We start from the raw sequence: 24,920 nt of genomic DNA on the forward strand, positions 1-24,920 counted from the left end.
TCTCGACTTGTCATACTATTAGACCAATCAAATTAGATTTTTTCGAAGAATTAATTCCCAGCAAGCTAAAAATTTAATACCTTCATTACGTCCTAATTCTAAATGCGTGTAATCCGAGTTTGCTCCATCCCAGGCTTTAAGATGGTAATTGGAGACGCGTTGGCTGTAATTTTCTTCACGTCAAATGTATGGCAATTTGTACATGATTTGTACGTAGCGGTAGCGTAGGTACAAATAGCCATGTCAGATAAACGTCAGTCCATACAAAAATTTGCACAACTGTGCAAGGTTTTCGGCAGAGGGGTAAGCTCTTTAAGGCGACTCCGGTTAGCTCTATGATCCCAGGAGGTGTGCATAAATGTTTGATGTTGTTCACATTTTTGCTTGTAGGTCGAAAACGGTAGGTACGTACGACGGAAAATTTGTTCTAATCATGATAAAAATTGATATCTGAGGATCCAAAAGGTAAGGTATAATATGACTTCGTAATAGTCAAAGTTTGTAAAAAATGGCCGCCACTTTGAATTTCTTTTTTTAGTATAATCAAATCATGTTAAAAATCCGAAAACGCCTTATTACCAATGTCTGATCCACCAAACCTTGCTGGTAGTGTCATTGTAGGTAGCTGATGGTGGGTTCATTCTACTCTACATCGAGTGGTACAATCCAAAGAAAAAAAAATACTAAGGCACTTAAAATTAGTTAAAACTTTTGTTATTTCATCGCGTGAAATTTGAAAACATTTCTATTGCATTTGCATAAATGAAACGACAGAGAAGACGCGATTTTAGATGTTCGATACCTATAATTATTGCTTCTAGAGTAAACCAATATTTAGTTGAATAATATATGTGAGTCGAACAATATTTAGTTAAATAATAATATGTAGGTATCTCTAAATTATGTGGCTACTGTACTTTACTGCCATCTTTCGACAAGATAAAACTGTTAGTACGCCATTTGACTTTGATCCTTATTATTTCACTGATATGTGTTAACTTATTAAATATTAATATTAACGCCATCTACTCGACTATAGGCCAAAGGTATGTTACAATCTTTTCGAGCGATGGCGCCATAACCTTCAGCCTACTCTCGAGTAGATGGCGTTAATATTAATATTTAACAAGTTAACACATACCAGTGTAAGAATAATGATCAAAGTCAAATGGCGTTCTTAAAGTTTTAATCTTCTGTCGAAAGATGGCAGTAAATGTACACTGGCCTCATAATTTACTTTGACAATCCGCCTCTATACACTCCATTCTCTTTGGAAGTAGTTTTGCTGCAAATTAGCTACTACTAGTAAATGACAGTAACTCTCTATTTTATATGCTCTTTGCTACTTCGTAATATCAGGTAATATTGTGTCGAAAGAAAAAAACAGAGTGTAGAAAAAATAAGATAGTTTATTGTTAATCAGGTATACACATGTGGTCACTTCGTCTCCCCCTTTTCTTGGTACGAGATGACCCCCTTCTCGATGAGCTCGGGGATTTCCACCGCCAGCCAGGGGCCCAGCTGAAACGTTACATCGTCAAGATTAAGTGAAATATCACGTAACATTGTCAAGGTTAATTTAAATGTCTCGTAACATTGTCAAGATTAAGGGCCAGTTGCACCAACCACATTTGACAGACTGATCAACGTCAGCCGGCGCCCCCCGGCACTTTACTATGAAACTTTCCATACATATAAATTTAGCGAACTCTTTAACGATACGAACAGTTTGGTGCAACTGACCCTAAGTGAAATATCACTTAGCGCCACATGCACCATCCCACTAACCCGGGACTAACCGGTTAAACCGTTAACCCAGTATCAAATTGTACTGGTAACCATAGTATTGGTAACTCCAGGTTTAACGGGTTAGCCGGTTATTAAGTGGCCTTTACAGACTAAAATGGCAACCCTCCATTAAAAGGTGTAAGTGGGGTAGGTATAGCCAATACAAGAAATGGCAGTAGAATTTGAAATCAATAGTGAAGGAAATATGGTTGAATTTTGTCTAAAGGCTTTCTTTATTCTTCGAAAACGGACAAGGATTTATTTATGTTAAATAGAACTCTTTTGTTTTTCAGGTATATTCGAAATTTGAAAGTCAAATCGACATCGACGTTCTTATTAGTCTTATTACGCAATAATAACATTTTCACAATAAGACATTTGTTCTAACAAAACAGTTATTCTACACCGTGTTTTTATTGAATTCCTTTAACTTCGGGGTATGGTTAAGTACGTTTAAGAGAACGAAATAGCATAATACATTTAAAAAAATTTTTTTTTGGATTAAAAAAAAAAGTAATTAAATGTAGCACATAGCGTTGTTGTAACACGGGCATTACATTTAACTCAACCAAACAATTGAAATCTGTGACATATCAATGTCATTTTCGAACATCGATCGACCGAGATAGTACTTAAGTTTAGTAGCAAATGTATGAACTCATTCTAAACACTAATCCTCCGAAATGGAGTTAATTAGAATACCGGTGTCTTTGAGAAAGTTACTTGATTTAAGCTCAGGAACGCACCCTTGAAATTAACGAAAAAAAAAACACGGTGTATAAATTGTAAATACAGATATCAATCACAATGAAAAAATCAACGATGATCAACTCTGGCCAACGTGGGACTCGAACCCACATCCTTGGATTGCCGGTCCAATGCGTTACCAGTTCCGCTAGCTGACCATCCGTCAATCAACGCGAATTTCGACGACTAAAGGGGCCCACTGATTAACAGTCCGCCGGACGGTATCGGCCTGTCAGTTAGAACAAAATTTTGACAGTTCCGAACAACTGACAGGCCGATACCGTCCGGCGGACTGTTAATCAGTGGGCCCCTTAACGCTAACGACTTACGCATTCTAAGGTTTACAGCCCACGTCCCACAATAAAAAAGAAAATATATTAACATTTAAAATAGTTAGGTAATCTTTCAGCTGGCCGTTTCCGGTTTTCATTGAAATAAAGTATAGGTATTCTCAGTGAACAGGACTACGGTATACGATTACAAGAAATACTCACCCCTAAAGCCATCGCGTGCGCGATGCCGAACTTGGGCACATTCCTCGCCCAGAGCGGCTTGAAGTGGTCGGTCAAGCAAATTTTGCCGCCGCGGTACATTTTAGCAGTAGCTAACATAGGCACTAGTTATAACCGAGATGTAATACTTACTCCTAAAGCCATCGCGTGCGCGATGCCTAACTTGGGAAAGTTGGGAACATTCCTAGTCCAGAGCGGCTTGAAGTGGTCGGTCAAGCAAATTTTGCCGCCGCGGTACATTTTAGCAGTAGCTAACATAGGCACTAGTTATAACCGAGATGTAATACTTACTCCTAAAGCCATCGCGTGCGCGATGCCTAACTTGGGAAAGTTGGGAACATTCCTAGTCCAGAGCGGCTTGAAGTGGTCGGTCAAGCAAATTTTGCCGCCGCGGTACATTTTAGCAGTAGCTAACATAGGCACTAGTTATAACCGAGATGTAATACTTACTCCTAAAGCCATCGCGTGCGCGATGCCTAACTTGGGAAAGTTGGGAACATTCCTAGTCCAGAGCGGCTTGAAGTGGTCGGTCAAGCAAATTTTGCCGCCGCGGTACATTTTAGCAGTAGCTAACATAGGCACTAGTTATAACCGAGATGTAATACTTACTCCTAAAGCCATCGCGTGAGCGATGCCTAACTTGGGAAAGTTGGGAACATTCCTAGTCCAGAGCGGCTTCAAGTGGTCGGTCAAGCAAATTTTGCCGCCGCGGTACATTTTAGCAGTAGCTAACATAGCCACTAGTTATAACCGAGATGTAATACTTACTCCTAAAGCCATCGCGTGCGCGATGCCAAACTTGGGAAAGTTGGGAACATTCCTAGTCCAGAGCGGCTTGAAGTGGTCGGTCAAGCAAATTTTGCCGCCGCGGTACATTTTAGCAGTAGCTAACATAGCCACTAGTTATAACCGAGATGGGCGAGATGTAATACTTACTCCTAAAGCCATAGCGTGCGCGATGCCAAACTTGGGAACATTCCTAGCCCAGAGCGGTTTGAAGTGGTCAGTCAAGCAAATTTTGCCGCCGCGGTACATTTTAGCGGTTTTGCCGTCGAGGCCGGGTAGCGCTAGCTCGGGGGCTGTTGTCGGGTACGTTATAGGGATCTAAAATAAAAAAATAGTTTATTGTTTTATAAGAAGCAATAAAGTAGTTGTTTAACTCCTCGTGTTAATATTGATATCCAAGCAAGCGTAAGATTCCAAAATTGAACCACGAGCATAGAGGGTTTCAAGGTTTAAGGCTTAAACAAACTTTGCTACTGAGTGAAATACCACAGCATAGTAGAACAACAGTCTGTTTAACTAAATGTAAAACACTACAAATTTCCAAATCTAAATGAACGCTAATAAATATAAAATGTTTTAGTCAAATTATTGTAGTTTTATTTTCAATTAAGTACAAGATTTGGAAAAAATGTGTAACATAAGAAAAATATTCCTTAAAAATTTTTAGTCAACATTATATTTGGGCTAAGAAACAGAGGTAGCCAATTTAAAAGATGGTCCGATGAAATCGAAGACATGGCTGGAAGGACTAAAACATGGACCAGATTAGTTCAAAATAAGGAAGAGTGGGGAAGATTGGGGGAGGCCTTTGCCCAAAGGCACATAGAATCGGTTATCATAAGGAAAACTATAGATATAGTATAAAAATTTATTTCTGATATAAGGCTATAAATAAATATAATATATTTGGACTGCCGCCATCTATATCATACTAGCAGACTTACATCAAATTCCAGGTCAAACTCATACTTGAGTAGGTTGTGCACGTACCAGCACTTGCCGAACCAGCGAGTACCGGTCTTGTCCGACTCCAGCCTGAACCAGTCATTGTCTGCTGACTTGTTGTTCTCTACATACTGTAAAAAAAAATATAATGTGAGGGCACCGGTGGTGGACCCTTTATGCTTACTAGTACCAGTAATGGACAGTTCATTTCAATGTAAGTGTGTGAGGTGGTGGTACTAGTGCTCAACGCGGTCCCAGTACATGTCATCTTGAAACTTAAGTCATTGTTAATAGAGGTGACAGCAGGGTGTCATCTATTGGGCATTAGCATGTCGAGCACTAGTACCACCACCTTATGTACAGTTATATACAGCATTGTGCAACGAGGGGGGTAAGCGAGAACTAGTATACAAGGTCTATAACCCCGACAGCCGCAGGCTGGAGGGAATTAAAGACTCAAGCTTACAATATTCTTACCCCCAGAGTTACACACAATGTTTTTCATCACACTTGCAAAGAAAAAACAAAATTGTAAGCAAAATACTTATTACATATGGTGACATTTCAAACATAACTATAACTGCCTAGGGAGTTATAGCCTTTTTTTTCACAATCCATAACTCCCTCGGCACCTAACAATATAGGCCCTTTATTACACCTGCATGAAATAAGATCTTTTTCGAGCAATTGTGATGAAAAATTCATTAATCCCTTCTTATATTATAAATGCAACAGTAACTCTATCTGTCAGTTACCTCTTCACGCTAAACTGCTGAACTTAAGTCACGGCAAATATGTAACAATTATGAATCATATACGATTATTTACATTATTTTGGTTTCATAAGTAGTAATAAGCGTTTTTAGGGTTCCGTACCCAAAAGGTAAAACGGGACCCTATTACTAAGACTTCGCTGTCCGTCCGTCCGTCCATCCGTCCGTCCGTCCGTCCGTCTGTCTGTCACCAGGCTGTATCTCACGAACCGTGATAGCTAGACAGTTGAAATTTTCACAGATGATGTATTTCTGTTGCCGCTATAACAACAAATACTAAAAACATATAAAATAAAGATTTAAATGGGGCTCCCATACAACAAACGTGATTTTTGACCAAAGTTAAGCAACGTCGGGCGTGGTCAGTACTTGGATGGGTGACCGTTTTTTTTTGCATTTTTTTTTAAATTTTTTTTTTCATTATGGTACGGAACCCTTCGTGCGCGAGTCCGACTCGCACTTGCCCGGTTTTTCAATTAAAAGACGTAAAAATCGCGTAGTCTTTTTCTAATGCTAAAAAACGAACTATAGTGACAAAATCATCATAAATTAGCCTATTCCGCAATAAAGTTTCCTGAGCCAAAGTATATATAGTAATCAGGAAGTGAATAAGTACATGACTAAACACTAGATGTTTAGAAGATAACTAGACCAGGTAATATAAGTAAAAGTTAGTCTACAACTGATGGTATTTTCACTATTTCCACTTCTTAAACAAACCCAGCGAACCTGCGTGCATTTAAACAGTAAAACAGCAGTTAATTAATTAATTTTCTCAATAAATACCTTAATAAGTGCCTGATATTCTTCCTTCAAACGTGTCACCCATAATTCTTTGTCCCGAGGGCCAGCCTTGGTTTGCAGTAGCGGGATGCTACTCAGGGTCTTGCGAGTGCCTTCGTCTACCATTTTGATCTAATAGTTGGTCTCTATTTCATAACTTTGAGTAGATTGTGGCGAAACACCACAACAGGATTTTCAAGACGAAAACATTAGATCAATTGGGAAACTACTGCAATTTAAACGTAATTTTTTAAGACACAACATTTGTGTGTAATGCTGTTATGCTTCTTAATTTCAAAGTAATAAGGTATAAGTTAGTTACGATAGCGAAAACACTTGATCACTGATTGAAGGAATTTTCACCTACTCGACTCGATCAGCTGTGACGTTTGACGTCAACGTGTCATTCTGCGTTTTGTTATTTAGCTGTGCAAACTGTAAAATAAAGGTAAATTTGTAATACAATCATAATGCCCCTTTTATTACACCTTTTTAATTTAATAATTCTAATTTTTTTAAACATTTATAAAGTGCAATAATCACTAAATGTTTTATAATTTTATTTTATTTCTGATTAGAATTTGTTGACAACATCAATACTATCCACTTATGTCCAAATCACTAAAATATGCATAGAAGCATAGTCTAATAAAACATGGTCTTCCATTCCCAGAGTGACACGGGCCTACGTCACAACAACATGGCCGCTATATATAGCGCTATCGCATATTATCATATAGCGCTGTCGCATGATGACGTAAGCCCGTGACAGTTAGGTGACCTAGAAAAGACGGGAATGGAGTACCAGGCGGAGTATATTATTATACCATGCATAGAAGTAACCAGATGACACTTAATTATAAAAACCATTAAATTTGTAAGCTATAGACAAAACGCATAAATGACAGTTCGATCGTGTTGTCCGAATTGAATTAGGTACTTATTCTCGGAGCTTAAATTGGTGATCGAAAATATATAAATAAAAAATATTAAGATTAATCGTTTTAATCTGAAAGTGCTTTATTTAAGCAGAAACAATAGTGATTATATTTTTGAAATAGGCTAGGAGATTTAAACATAAAAGTATGTGTAGGTAATATTTTCTTATGCATGTTAGTAAGTGGGTGTGATTTGGACATAAGTGGATAGTATTGATGTTGTCAACAAATTCTAATCAGAAATAAAATAAAATTATAAAACATTTTATGAAGAAATTCGTTTATATATGAAAACGATTCCATTACTATAAGTAAAAAAAGATTTTATGTACTGCTAAATCCTGTGCCCTGGTGAAATAACAGGTACTAAACTTAATAATTATATGTTTTATCGAGGAATCTGTAATCAGCAAAAGATGAAAACATTTTACAATGATAATTCTTTGATATACTTAACTATACAGAGGCGTAAACAAAGGTCCTTCACCATGCGTTCACCCTGTAATAACATATTGTCGTTCTAGCTAACAAGCGTGAATAATATTTGAATTTATTCGGAATTACAAGTAAAATCTATGGTTTTGCCCAGCATGGGATCAGAGCAGTCATCGGCGGCCGCACCGAAGGCAGCAACGCGGGCGCCGCCCGTGCGCCGTGGACACACCTTCGCTGCCCCTAGTAGTGCTCCAGGTGAGCCTGTTTTAACATAACATAATAGTTTCTGCCACAAATTTCATTTTTATAAACACACTTGTTCTTTGCAAATTGTACTTAACGCCAAAGGGCGCCATAATCCTTTCAGATATATTATTAAAAAATTTCAAAAATTTAATTTTCTTTGTTAAAGACAACATAATGGTCCATAAATTTGCTTATCATTTAAATATGTTAGTAACAACAGTAACCTAATAAAATATTAAATAATTTATAAACAAAAGTGACTTTGTCCACTGACCCATTGCCCATAACAGAGGACAATCTAGCTTATTAGCTATCATGTTTACAACTTTGCATATACTTGCGAATTTGACTCGATCTGCTGTGACGCTGGTAGCTGAGTGGATGTAGCATCTGCTGTGAATGCAGAGGACATTGGTTCATTCCCAGTCCTGGACATGGTCACTTTTTCCTTCATATATGACATCTATTTTAATTAGTACATAAAGCTCAAATTGCATGCAAATATTGACATAGATTGCATTAAACACAGTAATTTCGGTACTTACTGTAGTGTATATCTAGTGTATTATCTCAAAATATCATTGACTGACACAAAAGTGTATGACAGAACAACGTCGAGAGCCCCCGGCCAGTGGCAACAATTCCCCGGGAGCGAGTGTGTGCAGTGACTCCGAGCTGCCCTATATCTCATACACCGTGGACCGGCCTATAGGAGGTGAGCCTGATATTAATCAGTAAGCTATTGTATCATCTAAAACCAATATTGTAGGATTTCTAATCTGGACGGGCAAAAAAGGTTCCGTTGACTGGTTACAGAGGTTTCCGAATGATGTACAAAGTTTTTATATTATTAAAATCATTCAATTAGCAAATGAATGATTTATTTACGTATTAACATATTACTCTGATGAATTGAAAGATACAAATTATTAACAGTAATTATATCAGCTAAGGATACTGTTTTACTTTGCATTTTTGCACTTCATTTTGGAGGCACTTTTAGTTGGGGAAGTAACTTCGAAATTTCGTGACAGTAAAAGTCGTTTTCTTAAGCTCAAAACCGGCAGGATTACGGTGTGAGCACTTAATTTCAAAGACACTCACAATCTAAATTAATTGTGTTTATATTATTTTCAGTTATGAAATGATCAAAAGTTTAATTTAAATGGAAAATTTTATTCATGCAACTCAAATTCATCATGATTCATTTTAATCTTAACGTGTATTGAAAACGTGTGAAGTGTGCAATAAAGTGTATTGTATTGTATAATATTGTGTCAGATTCCCCTAAAACCTCAACCAAGAACCAACGCCAGGACTCCAAAAAGTCGCTCCTTCAGCGGCGACAGATGTCGCTGCAGGCTCGCAAGACTAAACGCACCAGAGACATTGTTGTTGTCAAGGAACAGGCGACGGCGACACTGGACGAGGACATACGGCGGTTACAGGTACCATTTTCTGCCATTTTTGGTTACAGATACCATTTTCTGGCATTTTTGGTTACAGATACCATTTTCTGGCATTTTTGGTTACAGGTACCATTTTGTGCCATTTTTGGTTACAGGTACCATTTTCTGGCATTTTTGGTTACCAGTACCATTTTCTGTCGTTTTTGGTTACAGGTGCCATTTTGCCACGGCTCATGGGAGTCTGCTTGACAACTAATCCCATGATTTGACTAGGGCACTAGTATTTATTTTTTGGTATACATAGTACATTGCTTAAAGAGGAAAGGGGGTGATCACTTCTCCAAACAAATGTAGTTCCCATTTTCCTCCCTGGATATTGACATTATGGAAAATATTTCTATACAATTTTATGTATTTTAAACACAGCCATGCCCATTCGGTTGAATATTTTCGAGTTTTTGATTGTCAGAGTTAGGGCTTTAAAAAAAATTGTATGAAATTAGTTTTTCGCTCCTCACTCTTACAACAATTAAAAATCAGAAAAAGTCAAACGAGTGGGCATAGGTGTATACGCATAGTATACAGGGTGGAAAGGCACGACGATCCTTTCCGGAAATGGGAGATAGTTTAGCCTAAGCTCTATATTTTCTCCATAGAAACTATGTTAATATGGGCAACCGTTTCTAAATTATGACCTTTTAAACATCCACGCAAAAAACTACTTTGTTCTAACCCTAACAGGTGACAGGGTCAATGAACTTACTTGTAAACAATCAGTATTCGACAGGAAATTATGCTAATTTGTTGCCATCTAACCATTTTTAGGTCTGCTTACAGCACGGTAAGAATCATTGCAGGATTTTCGCTTTCTTAGTGGTTCCACTTGTTCAATACTTGAATGAAATAGTTATGTTATTCCTTAATATTAATAATACTAACCACAACATTGTTTATTGGAGAAGTGGCAGCCTCATGGGCCTTTGCCAAAATACAGTAATAGATTACAAGTAAAATATTTCATAATACAAAGTATTATTGCATGATGTACGGTGATAGGCCTTCACGATGCACTGGAGGATAGCTGGAGTAGCAGTACAAAGCGTAATGGCGGCCGAGACCACGAACCGCCGAATGATGTCCAAGAATTGGTTGCTTATTCGTATTTCCAGAAGAATTCTTCATTAACTGCACCCGTCACACTTGCTATTCACTGCATAATATGCTATCTAAATTATACATTAAACAGCAAAATGCAAAAAATAAAAAAAAATGTCTGGAGCACGATCCGCCATGTTCCAAGGATCATTCGAAAGTCCAACCACAACATTGTTTACAACGACAGTTCAAATGGTGACATTGACAACCACTCAAAAGTACGCAATCGTCTTATAAATATCTCTGGTTTCCTTGACTGATAAAAAGGTTTTAGTTTCTTAACACGTTTCACAAAATTATTTTCGAATAATTGGAAACTATCTAAAATAATTAAAAATAACAAGTAGGTTGTGTTAGTTGCACCAAATGAACTTGCAAAAATTAAATACTAAAAATAAATCAAGAATAAATACTTCTTAAATACCTAACTAACAAACCTTCTTGCGTGGTAGGAAATAGACAAGACGTCTGATGTTTGAAATTAAATTTTCATTGAACTATACTTATTGAATGTCATATTCTTCAAATAAAAATGTTAGATGCTCGTGGCTATTTAAATTTGTGGGGCTGTGTAAAAGATATGGTGTACCAAACCAAACGGAATGTGAAACTGCGGACGAAATGAGACAAAGGCTAATTGGTGCTTTCTGCGGAGGATAAATGACGAAGAGCATACACTATATCGCATGTGCATCGACATACTCGGGTACGGGCTGCGGCGGCGTTGTAATACACGGAGGTACATTTGAACACCGTATGTGAAAAGAAGATAGTATTAAATATTGGAAAAAAGTAATTATCTAAGAAAGTAATAAAATTGTTTGTAATATTTTTGCATGCATTTGATTTATTTGACATTTATGCGTCATTCATACATCATTGCGATACTGTCAACGATCGGAAAAAAGTGTAAAGTCCCGAGCTTTCCCGACGGAGATCCTTAATCTAGCCGTCATGTGCACATGCTATAGGGTTATCACCACAGTTAAAAAGTAGTATTTTTGCAATTTTTATTTTTTACTCAATTAACGATTCTTACCATTACCAATAGTCTCTGTATCACTTAAACGACCTAATACTTCCGGGAAGGATCGTCGTGCCTTTCCACCCTGTATAGTTGATATACCTACATCAAAATGTTAATATCCAGAGACCAAAATGGGAACTACGTTTTTGAATGGAGAGGCGGTTTCAGGGCGATTCAACAGTTTCGTCTTAAGTATACCGTTAGCAAAACTTCAGTTAGTTTTGCTAAGTTAGGATAAAATCAATAGTTGTTGAATAAAACACATTCGAACATATAAAACATTATGATGATAGAATACCGCATAATCAACCTACATAACCTTCGTTTTTTTAAGGAAATCCCAACGTTTCTGCCCATAATGCGCGGCACGTTGGGGCTGCCCGGCGCTCGCGATCCAGAAGTGCTCGAAGGTAAGGCGGTCTGCATAATGGATGCAAATTCGTACTCTACTCCGGTATATAATAAAATTAATAAACAATAATTCAACCTATATACGACCCACTCCTGGGCGCATGGCTAGAAAGGAGGTCTCTCATACGCGAGAGGGCTTAGGATACAGTCCCCACGCTGGCCCAATGCGGGGACTATATACTCTGTATCTTTAGGTATCTAAATAAAATTAAACAAATTGTACATTTTCGGGTAGTTATAACATTTATTGGTTAACCAACCAAATACAAAACCGCCTGGACCAGTCACTGTAACGATCTGACTTTAACCTATATTATTTGATAATGTAATGTTTTCATCTACCCTCAACTGGTTTAAGAAGCCATTTGAGGGTAGATTTTGTTTACTTTTATTTAAATACCTAAAGATACAGACTATACACAATATACACATACACCTTTGAATTTCTTCACTGATATTTAATTACACAAACGGGTCTACCGCGATATAATTTCATTGTTTTTACCTTTAATTCCGACGAAATTCAAATGTTGAAACCAGCGGATATATCTTCGGACCAGTGTACGGATACTGTGAGTGTTGCGTGTCGTGCCGTGGACAATAAACATTAAACTTTAACGGGTAGCTGCAATTTCTTTGTCTACCCCGAACATTTTTATAAACTAATTTCGGGTAGTTTAGTGGTGTTTTATTAATATCTCCTTTGACATTTGTTGGGACGTCAGTCTTTCCGTGACCACAGCTGGTGCAACTCAGCCGAAACGTCGGAATTAAAGGTAAAAACAATGAAATTATATCGCGGTAGACCCGTTTGTGTAATTAAATATGTGTACAAAACGCGAGAGTTTAAGGTGTTATATTCTTCACTGATATATGCAAGGTTTCCTCACGATGTTTTCCTTCATCGAATAGCTAGTGAAAAATATTGAGCTAGATTTGATTCACCATGCCACCACCGCTTATTCCGGTGTGCGAGTGAATAATCGTCTCGTCGGAAGTTTAAAATAAATATATCACTGAATATTAAAAATACTGACAAATATATCTGTAATTTCATTTTTAACAAGCAGAAACGTCTACAAACGTAGATGAATTAAATTAATATGGGTAGCATCGCAACTGGTGGATTTCTAATATGACTTGGAACTCCGGTAACCGTTTAAGAAGTGTAACGCTCTTACGATAGATGTCGCTAGGGACCCCTTGACCCATATGGTGGAAAGATTCGCTGGCTATGGATGAGGTCTTGGTGGCTCAGATGACAGGTCGCTGGAGTATCCAGAAGCCGTGAGTTCAAGTCTCACCCAAGTAGATATGAACGCCGCGCCGGCGCGCCGCCGCCGCCGACAAAATTTTCGCGCCGCCGCCGCCGACGCTGCGCTATCGGCGTGGCATCGGCGTGACCTTGTTAGATACTACTACTTTCAGAATCAGATAATATATATTTTATCTAGTTTAGATCTTTAACGGCGCCAGTATGAATAGCTTATAGACATTCAAAAGGTATTTTAGGTCCATATAATTCAAAAATATTGATGGTAAATCAAACTTTTCTGTTTGGTAACCGCGCTACTAGTGTTAGAGCAACGAAATTACTAATTTTGCCAGCTGGCTAGGCTAGCTCATCCGTCATTCACCGCGAATTCAATCATTGCAAGCATGGTTTGAATGTCTTTAAAAGGTGTAAAAAGGGGTTAATTTCAGATATTAAGCGTTTTCACGCCTAAAGGTCCGGCCGTTGGCTTTGCACGGAAGAGCGTCAGAAACAGAATCGGGTCTCATTTAAGCTTGGCCATTGTTCAAACTTCAAGCTTTGCTCTCTCACAGCCCAATCTTTCACCTCGCATCGCTCGCACAGAAGTAAGACGTTATCTGACCCTCCAAGTTTTTGGCCCTGTTTGGAGCCTAACTTACGGCCTCGCTTTTAAAATGCTTGATCATTGGTTCTTCTCCGATCTTAGCTCCACTGCAGCACGGCCTTTGGCCTCGCACGAATACACCTGCAGGAAAGCTCCAGGTCTTTAACACTATGGGGTCGGTCTTTATCGGCCTTACACTGGACCAATAGTTCAATTCCAATCTCTGCTCTCTTGCAGCTTGGCCTTCGGCCTCGCACAGAAGCGCGCCGTAATCGGCGCTCCGGGCATTCGGCCGTCAGCCAAGTTCATACTTGGCGTTCGATTCTAAGCTGTATGCTTACTTGCAGCTAAGCCTCTGACCTCGCATGGGAAGGCGTCGGAATCAGGTCTTCGGTGTTAGGTGGAGCTCGGCCTTGGGCCTCACTTTTTGACATAAATCGGTTTGTTGGGTCGATATTGGTTAATGACGGGGCTTGATTTTCCTCACTTCGGCTGTTTAGACTGTCGACCAGACGTTTCCCTGATACAGTCAATCCGCTACTTTTTACTTAGCACTAAAGATAAGGGCCTCGCGAAGATCTTCCGGCCAGGCCTCGCCAAGATTAAGACCGCCTTTGATGCCGCGCGATACCGTTTATACTATATAAAACTTTTTTCGTACCTTTATTCAATAAATTTTGCTTGAAATTGAAAAATGCACTTATTTTATAACTTTCTTACAGCAAAAACATGTTTTTGCGGTAAAATTTTGGTTTGAATTCTTTTTTTATTAATCAAACGTGTTTCAAGGCCACGCCGCCGATTCGCCGCCGCCGCCGACCGATTTTGACCGGCGCGCCGCCGCCGGCTAAATGCCTATCGGCGCTCATATCTACACCCAAGACAGTATTTTTTTTCACTTGTGGCGTTTTGAACGCCAGACGGCGAAGGAATATGCCGTGCCCCGGACGCCAGGCGATCGCCATTATTTAAGCGAAATTGAACTTTACGGAGTAGTACTTTTCGGAGCTTGACCAATGCAATAGGGACTTACGCAGGTCCCTATTGCATTGGTCAAGCTGACGTCTATAGCCGTCGTTGGCGTCCGTGGCAAGACTTTCCGATGACGGCCATCTCCGTCTGTGGCTGTCAAAAGGTTAAATTGATTCTAAGCTTAATATCTGTAATTGTTATCAGGCCTCGACGCGCGTCCTTGGATACGTCTGTGTTCGCGCCTACAAGCACATTTGGCCGCCTGCGCTACCCCACTAGCTCAGGAACAAGTGCAACTGGCTACTAAACTTAAAGAGGTAAGTGCAACTGGCTACTAAACTTAAAGAGGTAAGTGCAACTGGCTACTAAACTTAAAGAGGTAAGTGCAACTGGCTACTAAACTTAAAGAGGTAAGTGTAACTGGCTACTAAACTTAAAGAGGTAAGTGTAACTGGCTACTAAACTTAAAGAGGTAAGTGTAACTGGCTACTAAACTTAAAGAGGTAAGTGTAACTGGCTACTAAACTTAAAGAGGTAAGTGTAACTGGCTACTAAACTTAAAGAGGTAAGTGCAACTGGCTACTAAACTTAAAGAGGTAAGTGCAACTGGCTACTAAACTTAAAGAGGTAAGTGTAACTGGCTACTAAACTTAAAGAGGTAAGTGTAACTGGCTACTAAACTTAAAGAGGTAAGTGTAACTGGCTACTACACTTAAAGAGGTAAGTGCAACTGGCTACTAAACTTAAAGAGGTAAGTACAACTGGCTACTAAACTTAAAGAGGTAAGTGCAACTGGCTACTAAACTTAAAGAGGTAAGTGTAACTGGCTACTAAACTTAAAGAGGTAAGTGCAACTGCCTACTAAACTTAAAGAGGTAAGTTCAACTGGCCACTAAACTTAAAGAGGTAAGTTCATCTAGTTATAGTTGTTCGATTTGTAGCTGGCCCCGAACTGCTAATCCTTTGTCAGTGTCTAAAAATGTTTGGGTCGATTTAACCGGTTATTGAATTACGACTCTATGGTAATTGGAATAACATTTAAAATGAACTAATGGAAAAATATTTTGCGAGGCTGTGTGTGGTCCCTCTACGGTTACTGAGTACCGGCGAGTCGAACGCTACAAACGTACGTTGTTACAGAACCAGTCTAAAATGTGTCATCGAGACGCGTAACAAAGGCGCGTTATCGGAGAGCGCACATACACTGGTTTTTTGAGCGTTGGACTAGCCCGCGCTCTGGTGCCAAATAGATTTTTTTCGCAGGTAGTGGCACGTGCGGTTTTACTTAACATTAGACTAAGGATTAGCCGTTCGGGGCCAGCTACAAATCGAACGACTATACTAAACTTAAAGAGGTATGGATTAAATCGCTTCTAAACTTGAAGGGGTAAGTAGTAGGTAATCTCAATCTCTGTGCTCCCGACCCCGACTGCAAGCGCATTTTGCCAGTTTGTGCTACCCCACTGACTCAAGTTGAGCCTTTTTCTAGTTTTATACAAATACAAATACAAATGCGTTTATTTCATTACTTTTTACATAAGTTCTTAGGTATAGTATAAGGGTTAGGTAGGTAATTAGTCCATCTTAGGTATAAGGAGTAAGGAGGTAAGTATTAATCTAAACATTGTGTAACAAATTGTGTAAGTAATGAAAAAGGTGCGGGTACAGCTTGCTGAATTTAAACCCGCCCTCGGTCAGCTAATTGGAATGGTATTAAGATTACATAATATTTAAATTATGAAATTCACATAAAAAACAAAACATTAGTATTTGACAATAGTTTCCTCCTCCGAGTTTTCTGTTTTTGTCTTCGATATCGATCTTCTAGTCTTCTAGTGAATGATTTTTTTTTAAATTTTGTGTTTTTGAACTGAAATATCAATCTTTCTATTTATTCTTTAAGGCGGACTCTGAAGTATCCCGCCTGTATTCCTCAATGGTGGACAAGCAACGAAACAACGCTCGCCACGCGGAGCGCCTCGCCCGAGTACACGAGGCGGCACACCAACTCAGTCGCTGCAACTCACTATTACAACAGGTATACTGTACTATACTATACTATACTATACTATACTGTACTAACAACGAAACAACGCTCGTCACGCGGAGCGGCTCGCCCGAGTGCACGAGGCGGCACACCAACTCAGTCGCTGCAACTCACTATTACAACAGGTATACTGTACTGTACTATACTGTACTGTACTATACTGTACTGTACTATACTGTACTGTACTATACTGTACTGTACTAACAGCGAAACAACGCTCGTCACGCGGAGCGCCTCGCCCGAGTACACGAGGCGGCACATCAACTCAGTCGCTGCAACTCACTATTACAACAGGTATACTGTACTATACTATACTATACTGTACTAACAACGAAACAACGCTCGTCACGCGGAGCGGCTCGCCCGAGTGCACGAGGCGGCACATCAACTCAGTCGCTGCAACTCACTATTACAACAGGTATACTGTACTGTACTATACTGTACTGTACTATACTGTACTGTACTATACTGTACTGTACTATACTGTACTGTACTATACTGTACTGTACTAACAGCGAAACAACGCTCGTCACGCGGAGCGCCTCGCCCGAGTACACGAGGCGGCACATCAACTCAGTCGCTGCAACTCACTATTACAACAGGTATACTGTACTATACTATACTATACTATACTGTACTGTACTAACAGCGAAACAACAACAGATTAATGTTACGTATCGAGGTTTTACCCACTGTTGTAGGTGTGTAGGTATATTATCGCCACGGCAGACGATGTGGTGGAATATCTTCGCAAGAAGACCCGTTACGAGTTGAAAGTGTTCCAGCTGCGATCGCGACATTACGTGCACTTCAGCTCGTTTGTGGTGCGCGTGCCGCGGCCGCTGCTGGAAGCCATCGCGAGCACGGACTTCTGGCCGATGGGTGTGATATTTCGGCGGTTCCGTGGGAATCTGCCGAATCCTACACCAGACCAAGTGACGCCGCAACAGAAAACTGCGTCACGAAAATGATTTTTTAGTATTTAAGTTTTTTATTATTGTATATATATGTTAGTTTGTAAGGTATGTATCTATGGGCCTTAGTAGCCTGAAAATAAATGCTTTGATTGCTTTGATTGATTGATTATTTTTTTCACTAGAGTAGTAGTAGTAGTAAACTCTTTATTGTACAAAAAGACATATTAAAAATAACATACAATTGTAAGAAGTACAAAGGCGAACTTATCCCTTTGAGGGATCTCTTCCAGTTAACCTTTGAGTAGATGAGAGGATAGGAGGATAGGAGAGGAGGTACCAGAAAGATAAAGGATATAAATACATACAAAATTTATAGGATAAACATACATATATAGTAGTCATATTATTATGGACGAAAAACAATAGCGAATGACGATGCATAAAAAACGCAATGTTTTTCTCAAAAAAGGTAGTTTTCCCATTCTGGCGTCATTTTGCTATATCAGATTTTCCTCAAGGCAAAGGTTAGATTTTTATTTTGATTAATGTGTAAACAGTGCTTTCGGTATTTTAATATGGACTTATAGTTTTCATTTGATTTTCTACCTTAACACAAAGAAAATTAACGCGGTTTTAAAAACACTACTTTTTGTCGATTTTCAATAAGACGCTATCTCCATAAAGCTTCAAAATGAAATCAACCTAATCGGCAACCGAAAATGTGGTACCCTTTACTTGAAAACGTCTCATTTTACGTCATTGGGCCATTTTATTTAAAGTTGTCCCCTACACTTTTTTTTTTTTAATTTGGGATTTTTTATGTTATTTCTACTCAGAATCATTAGCTCTTTTCATCCTAATAGGAGAAAAAAAGTGTCCCAAAATGTCCATACAATTTTCGATCTTCCCATAGTCTATGAAAAATGGTAACGGAATGGAAATAAAAACCTAGGGACACTTTTATTCTCCTATTAGGATCGAAGGAGCTCGTGATTCTGAGTAGAAATAACAAAAAAAATTACAAATTAAAAAAAAAGTGTTGGGGTCAACTTTAAATAAAATGGCCCCATTACGCGTGTAACACAACAACGACATTTACATTTACGAGGATATATTTAAATTTGGAGGCCTAAGGGTCAAAGGGTGCCTTGTCTAAAGTGCGAGTCGGAAAACCCATCACGGTTATTTACCATGATCCGATACGAAAAACCACGAGCGTAACGAGGTGTATAATAAGTAGAATCTTGAGCATTGCGACAGTTTCAGGGCATGGGGGAGCAGAAAACTTCAAATTTATATCGAAATTGCGTTACCCAATGAGTAAAATTACATTAATGAGTGATTCTCAAAATAGTGGCATCTTAACCTGTCATCGAGTTTTTGAATTGAATGTATGTTTATTTGCTTTTTTTCATATGAAACTAAAATGTATCTAGATAAACTAAAACAACGTTTATCGAGGCCAAGTCATTATTTTTATTTTCACTTTTTTTTTTGCACTTTTCACTGTAACCTGTCTTGTCGAAAAGCATCGCTCTTCCAGTTTTAGTTCTTTAGATTTTATAAGCACCAATTTATGTAAATAAAATATCATGCTATATAATAACATAAACAATACCTTTTAAAATGTACTTTGCACAGGCCTTATATATATATATTTTACAACAATATTCACGCACGAAGTTTGTCCAAGGATATTTTCTCTGTTAACCTGTACCAACCTGTACATGCGCGGTATTGCATCTGACTCATACACAGAAAAATTTATTTAGATCATAACTATGGCAAAATATTAGATAAGCTAACCACCGTAGGGTACCATTATGACCCAAGTGTCGTAGTTTCGTAGAGACAAGTGGTTAAAGGCAGAAATCTGGGGATTGTAACGGTATGTTAACTTTAACTTGTCTCGATTATTTTACGAATTTGGTATGGGGCCTAATGTAATAATATCATTTTAATATTGTATGAAGGTTTATTCATCTATGCTAAAAGTGAGACATTCGTATTATTATCCGTTCAAGGGAAAAAATAAAAATGAATGTATTTTTCACTGTAACCTGCTTAACTTTAAGAGCGCTATTACATTTCGGCGTTGAGCGAGTTTAGGTATTTTACGCGCTGCGGCAGGTCGTGCGAGCTCAGTATGCCGATCCCTTCTACCACACTCGCACTACAATGATGGATTAAACATTCTTGATCCTTCGCGAAGCATATTGAAATCAACCATAACAACACTAACTGTACTTAACTTTTAAAGTTCTAAAACTGTTATTTGGTAAGTACGAAAATACTAAATGCAGTGCAAATGTACATAGGGGCTGTTCATAAATTACGTCATCTATTTTTGACGATTTTTGACCCCCCCACCCTCAAATCATCCAAAAATCAAGCTTCGGATGAATCTGTTTCCTCCTACGTCATGTTACCATCATCCGATGTCCAGACCCCCCCCCCCACTCCTCCCATTTGAAACGACGTAATTTATGAATAGCCCCATACTCGTACTTATGAAGGTATATTACTCGAAAGAAATTATAGGTACCTACTCGCTTATTTACATGTTTCGTCATTGCATTTGGTACCTATAGGTTGTAAAGTTTGTATCAACGAGGGTTTAAAAACGAACTGGTACTGAGGATCTGATGATGATTAAAGTGGTCACGGATAGTAGTAACATGATTAGGCTCATTTGATTCGTCTCAACAAGATCCTTGACACTGAAGATACACAGGGTCTGATGATGGAGCTGGAAGGTGGCCACGGGTACCAGTCTATCATGTAACTAAACAACTTCGTGTTTGGGCTCGTTTGATTCGTCTCAACAAGATCTTTGACACAAGACAGTACTCAGGGTCTGACGATGGAGCTGGAAGGTACCATTACCAATCAACCATGCAACTAAACCACATCGTGTTTAGGATCGTTTGATTCGTCTCAACAAGATCTTTGACACTAGGTGATACTCAGAGTCTGATGATGGAGCTGGAAGGTGGTCACCGGTATCAATCAACCATGCAACTAAACCACTTCGTGTTTAGGCTCGTTTTATTCGTTTCAACAAGATCTTTGACACAAGGTAGTACTCAGAGTCTGATGATGGAGCGCGAAGGTGGCGACGGGTACCTGTCTATCATCATCAGCTCCATCATCAGACCCTGAGTAGTATCTTGTGTCAAAGATCTTGTTGCGACAAATCAAACGAGCCCAAACACGAAGTGGTTCAGTTACATGGTAGACTGGTACCCGTGGCCACAGTCCAGCTCCATCATCAGACCCTGAGTACTAACTTGTGTCAAAGATCTTGTTGCGACAAATCGAACGAAGCCAAACACGAAGTGGTTTAGTTGCATGGTTGATTGGTACCGGTCACCACCTTCCGGATCCATCATCAGACCCTCAGTACTGCCTTGTGTCAAAGATCTTGTTGCGACAAATCAAACGAGCCCAAACACGAAGTGGTTCAGTTACATGGTAGACTGGTACCCGTGGCCACCTTCCAGCTCCATCATCAGATCCTGAGTACTATCTTGTGTCCAAGGTCTTGTTGAGACGAATCAAACGAGCCTAAACACGAAGTGGTTTAGTTGCATGGTTGATTGGTACCGGTGACCACCTTCCGGCTCCAACATCAGACCCTGAGTACTATCTTGTGTCAAAGATCTTATAGAAACGAATAAAACGAGCCTAAACACGAAGTGGTTTAGTGGCATGGTTGATTGGTACCGGTGACCACCTGCCGGCTCCATCATCAGACCCTGAGTACTATCTTGTGTCAAAGATCTTGTTGAGACGAATCAAACGAGCCTAAACACGAAGTGGTTTAGTTGCATGGTTGATTGGTACCGGTGACCACCTTCCGGCTCCATCATCAGACCCTGAGTATTATCTTGTGCCAAAGATCTTGTTGAGACGAATCAAACGAGCCCAAACACGAAGTGGTTTAGTTGCATGGTTGATTGGTACCGGTGACCACCTTCCGGCTCCATCATCAGACCCTGAGTACTATCTTAAGTCAAAGATCTTGTTGAGACGAATAAAACGAGCCTAAACACGAAGTGGTTTAGTTGCATTGTTGATTGGTACTGGTGACCACCTTCCGGCTCCATCATCAGACCCTGAGTACTATCTTGTGTCAAAGATCTTGTTGAGATGAATAAAACGAGCCTAAACACGAAGTGGTTTAGTTGCATGGTTGATTGGTACCGGTGACCACCTTCCGGCTCCATCATCAGACCCTGAGTACTATCTTGAGTCAAATAAATACATATAGAATGTCAGATCGTTTCAAATATTTTTAATCCTGTCCGGTAGTTTAATATACTGTACCATTATAAATTATAATACTATAAAAACAGTGCTAGGATCAAAGTCTCTCGTTGCGGTTTACACGCACACAGTATAGCGTTTTACACGGCGCCCGCCGCACACAATGATAAAAAACCTCGTCGTCGCCGTTGAAAATGTGCGGAGCCGACCGACACACGTCCTGCCTCTACAAGCTCTGCCGCGGCACTGAGCTGGCGCAGCGCGCGTCATCGGTAATATAGAGTAGTTTTCAAAAAATTGCCAAAAAATTATAGTAGAATTTCATAAACACTAATGTATACCAACAGTATAAGCAAACGTTGCAGATTGCTTGAGTATGAAAATGACTTCGATATTAAGTAGATTTTCGTAGGAATTGACACTTGTTTCGGAGAGAAAATCGAGTTCGTTTTACTTTGATTTTCTCTTTCTCAAAGGTATGTAGGAAAAATATAGTTTGATATGCCTAAAGTACAGGGTATTAGTAATACAAAATAGCCAGGTTTAGCAGAGTAAAATTCTCAACATTTCCAAATAAGAGCTCGCCATTCAGTGCTTCACGGGGTTTTTCGGAAACGACCATCAGAAAAAAAATCATTACTAATTTAATAAGTCCTTTTTCTAATATTTACAACGATATTTATAAAGATAAGTAGACGCTTTTACTGGAACAAGTACTCATTGTTTCTAATGATGAGCGCAAAGTCCTGAATTTCGTCGACTAGTATCATCAATTTTGCATTATTTCGACTTTTCTTGTAAGAGCGCTCTTAACCTGTGATGTCTTGAAAATAACTTCTTCATTTTCCGTTCCCTTTTGAAAATCTGGGGTACTTGAAGTGGTAAAACATATTTTTCACTCTTAAAAGTAAAAAAATTACAAAAAAATGTTTTCACTAACTTTAACCTGTCGATGCCACTTTCTTGAGAATCATCATCTAATATTTTTTTTTAATAAAAGCAGAAATATCCAAAAAGTTAACTTCAAACCCTCCCATACATTTCCTAGAATAATTTTAAGTATGTTTTTGTATGTGACGAATGGGTCAAAGGGTCTGGTAGTCAACATGTTATTTTCGTCGCTTGATGTATATCTATACGGGTGATACTGAAAGGTTTTAGAATGGGACACTTATAGGATTATGCAATTAAAAATATTTTATAAAACAATCTTTATAATTTCTTCGAGAATTTGCTGTAAGTAATTTGTCTCGTTAAGATTTGAAAATACATAGTATACTCGTAGGTACAGTTAAAGAAATATTTTAACAAATGTCAACCGAATTAAATATATCTCAAAACAAGAAAAAAATCTTAAATAAATTGTAGAATTTCTAAGTATCCGATTCTAAAAACCACCCTTATTATATTTTCAACTTAAACTGAACCAAAAGGCCTATTGTTTGTGTTATTGCCATTTTGAAAATGTTATTTTTTTGCAGACGTTATCGGACGTGGAGGAATTAAACGCGCTCCTGCCACCAGACAAGCGGCTCGAGCCTTTTGTATGGGGCGCGTCATAGCCACGCACACAAGTCATATACGTGGGCCATACTGAAAGTTTCTGGATTCTGATATATGAGACGAGCTAGTCCAGGAATTTTCAGTATGCCCTAAGTAGCTGGATGAAAATGATCGATATTAGGGTCAAAAACGTTCCGGGAAATTGGCATCTTTTCTGTGGACATTATAAAAATTGTTTCGAGTATATACTAAGGCTTTTATCCTAAAACTTTTAAGAAGTTTTACAGTTTTTAAGTGGCCAGCCAGGAAATTAGGTTGTAAACTAGATACACTTACTTTATGATGTCCACAGGAAAGATTACACTAAATCATACCAAAAAGTTTTTGACCCCTTAGAGGCGTATGCGGAAAAATAAAACATGATATCAATGTATTTTCAATATCAGAAAGGTAGAATGTAATACCTGTTAGACATTTGAGGATTTTTTGCGGTATAATTAAACACAAAAGATAGGTGGTATTCTTAACCTTTTGAACGCCACAGACGGCAATTGACGTCAACCCAAAATCGTGACAACGACGCCAAAGATGGCATTTGACGTCGATCGTTTTTTGATGAAAGTCTACTGAAAAATACCCCACTTTTAGGTTGGCATTATTTATTCACAAAACGAAATTTTACCCCCGTGGCGTCAGTGGCACGGCAAATAGATGCGCCGTTTGGCGTTCAATATGTTAAAAAATATGCCTATTTTATGTGCATGATCTCTAATGGCCTGTTCCAAAAACTTTCAGTGTTACCCATGTATTAAAATAAGTAACAAAAATATTAGTTTCTAAATAATGTCTCGATATAGTCAAATGTTATTCATAGCTTTTGCTTTCAATCGCAATGTATCTACATCGGTAATAAAATTAAATATACTGTAATAAACTATTGTTTATCATAATAAACTAATTAAGTAGGTAGGTATGTAGCCAACATAAGTATTGCTAATTTAATAAATGCTCAAATATTATTTGGTTATATTATTTGCTAGCTTTGCTAGTTTAACCTTTTGGACGCCAATTACCGATATATCCGCACCGCAGGTCCGACGCCAAAGACGGATTAATCGGTCACAGACCACAGAGCAACATAGACCTACGTGCATATGCATAAAGTTCAATTTCAGTTTTGACACTTCGGTGACGTGGCGTCCGAGTGACAGCTTTTGTGTTTGATACGGCGTCGAAAAGGTTAAGAGCCAACGGGAGTGGTCATTTCTCCATACAAACGTACTCCTCGTTTTCCTCCGTGGTTTTTGAAGCTAGAGCAATGATTTTTCAACACAGAATAATATTGTCAATATCTGTGTCGGACCGTTTTGCTTTTTTTGATATTTTTGTTTTTTAAGG

General features: G+C 38.7%; 2 protein-coding genes and 1 non-coding gene across 3 annotated transcripts; 1 reads left to right on the top strand and 2 right to left on the bottom strand.

Moving 5' to 3' along the window:
- Window positions 1-1,391: 1,391 nt before the first annotated feature.
- On the bottom strand, window positions 1,392-6,597 carry LOC134803779 (ubiquitin-fold modifier-conjugating enzyme 1). Its single transcript, XM_063776615.1, has 4 exons — window positions 6,338-6,597; window positions 4,778-4,909; window positions 3,984-4,151; window positions 1,392-1,521 (listed from the first exon to the last, which is right to left on the bottom strand). Exons 1-4 carry the CDS (start codon window positions 6,458-6,460, stop codon window positions 1,438-1,440), a joined length of 507 nt encoding a protein of 168 aa, XP_063632685.1. The 5' UTR covers window positions 6,461-6,597; the 3' UTR covers window positions 1,392-1,437.
- On the bottom strand, window positions 2,622-2,693 carry Trnaa-ggc (transfer RNA alanine (anticodon GGC)). The gene has a single exon. It is a non-coding gene; the product is annotated as a tRNA-Ala (tRNA).
- A 901-nt stretch (window positions 6,598-7,498) lies between the features above and the next one.
- On the top strand, window positions 7,499-24,541 carry LOC134803689 (BLOC-1-related complex subunit 5). The gene is made up of 8 exons (XM_063776481.1): window positions 7,499-7,635; window positions 7,862-7,962; window positions 8,561-8,668; window positions 9,235-9,401; window positions 11,879-11,954; window positions 14,991-15,103; window positions 16,690-16,824; window positions 23,501-24,541. The coding sequence occupies exons 2-8, from the start codon at window positions 7,863-7,865 to the stop codon at window positions 23,579-23,581; spliced, it is 780 nt and encodes a 259-aa protein (XP_063632551.1). The 5' UTR covers window positions 7,499-7,635; window position 7,862; the 3' UTR covers window positions 23,582-24,541.
- The last annotated feature ends 379 nt before the right edge of the window (window positions 24,542-24,920 follow it).

Source organism: Cydia splendana, chromosome 27 (assembly GCF_910591565.1).
Source record: "Cydia splendana chromosome 27, ilCydSple1.2, whole genome shotgun sequence".
Lineage (NCBI taxonomy): Eukaryota > Metazoa > Arthropoda > Insecta > Lepidoptera > Tortricidae > Cydia > Cydia splendana.

What these genes read in the sequence shown, in the direction of transcription:
- LOC134803779 (XM_063776615.1), bottom strand. Translation starts at nt 6,460, where the DNA reads ATGGTAGACGAAGGCACTCGCAAGACCCTGAGTAGCATCCCGCTACTG. An exon ending in AATATCAGGCACTTATTAAG is followed by an intron (nt 4,910 to 6,337) that starts GTATTTATTGAG and finishes TTTTTTTTACAG; the next exon opens with TATGTAGAGAACAACAAGTC. An exon ending in CGCACGCTATGGCTTTAGGA is followed by an intron (nt 1,522 to 3,983) that starts GTAAGTATTACA and finishes GTAACGTTTCAG; the next exon opens with CTGGGCCCCTGGCTGGCGGT.
- LOC134803689 (XM_063776481.1), top strand. Translation starts at nt 7,863, where the DNA reads ATGGGATCAGAGCAGTCATCGGCGGCCGCACCGAAGGCAGCAACGCGG. An exon ending in CGTGGACCGGCCTATAGGAG is followed by an intron (nt 8,669 to 9,234) that starts GTGAGCCTGATA and finishes ATATTGTGTCAG; the next exon opens with ATTCCCCTAAAACCTCAACC. An exon ending in CGATCCAGAAGTGCTCGAAG is followed by an intron (nt 11,955 to 14,990) that starts GTAAGGCGGTCT and finishes AATTGTTATCAG; the next exon opens with GCCTCGACGCGCGTCCTTGG.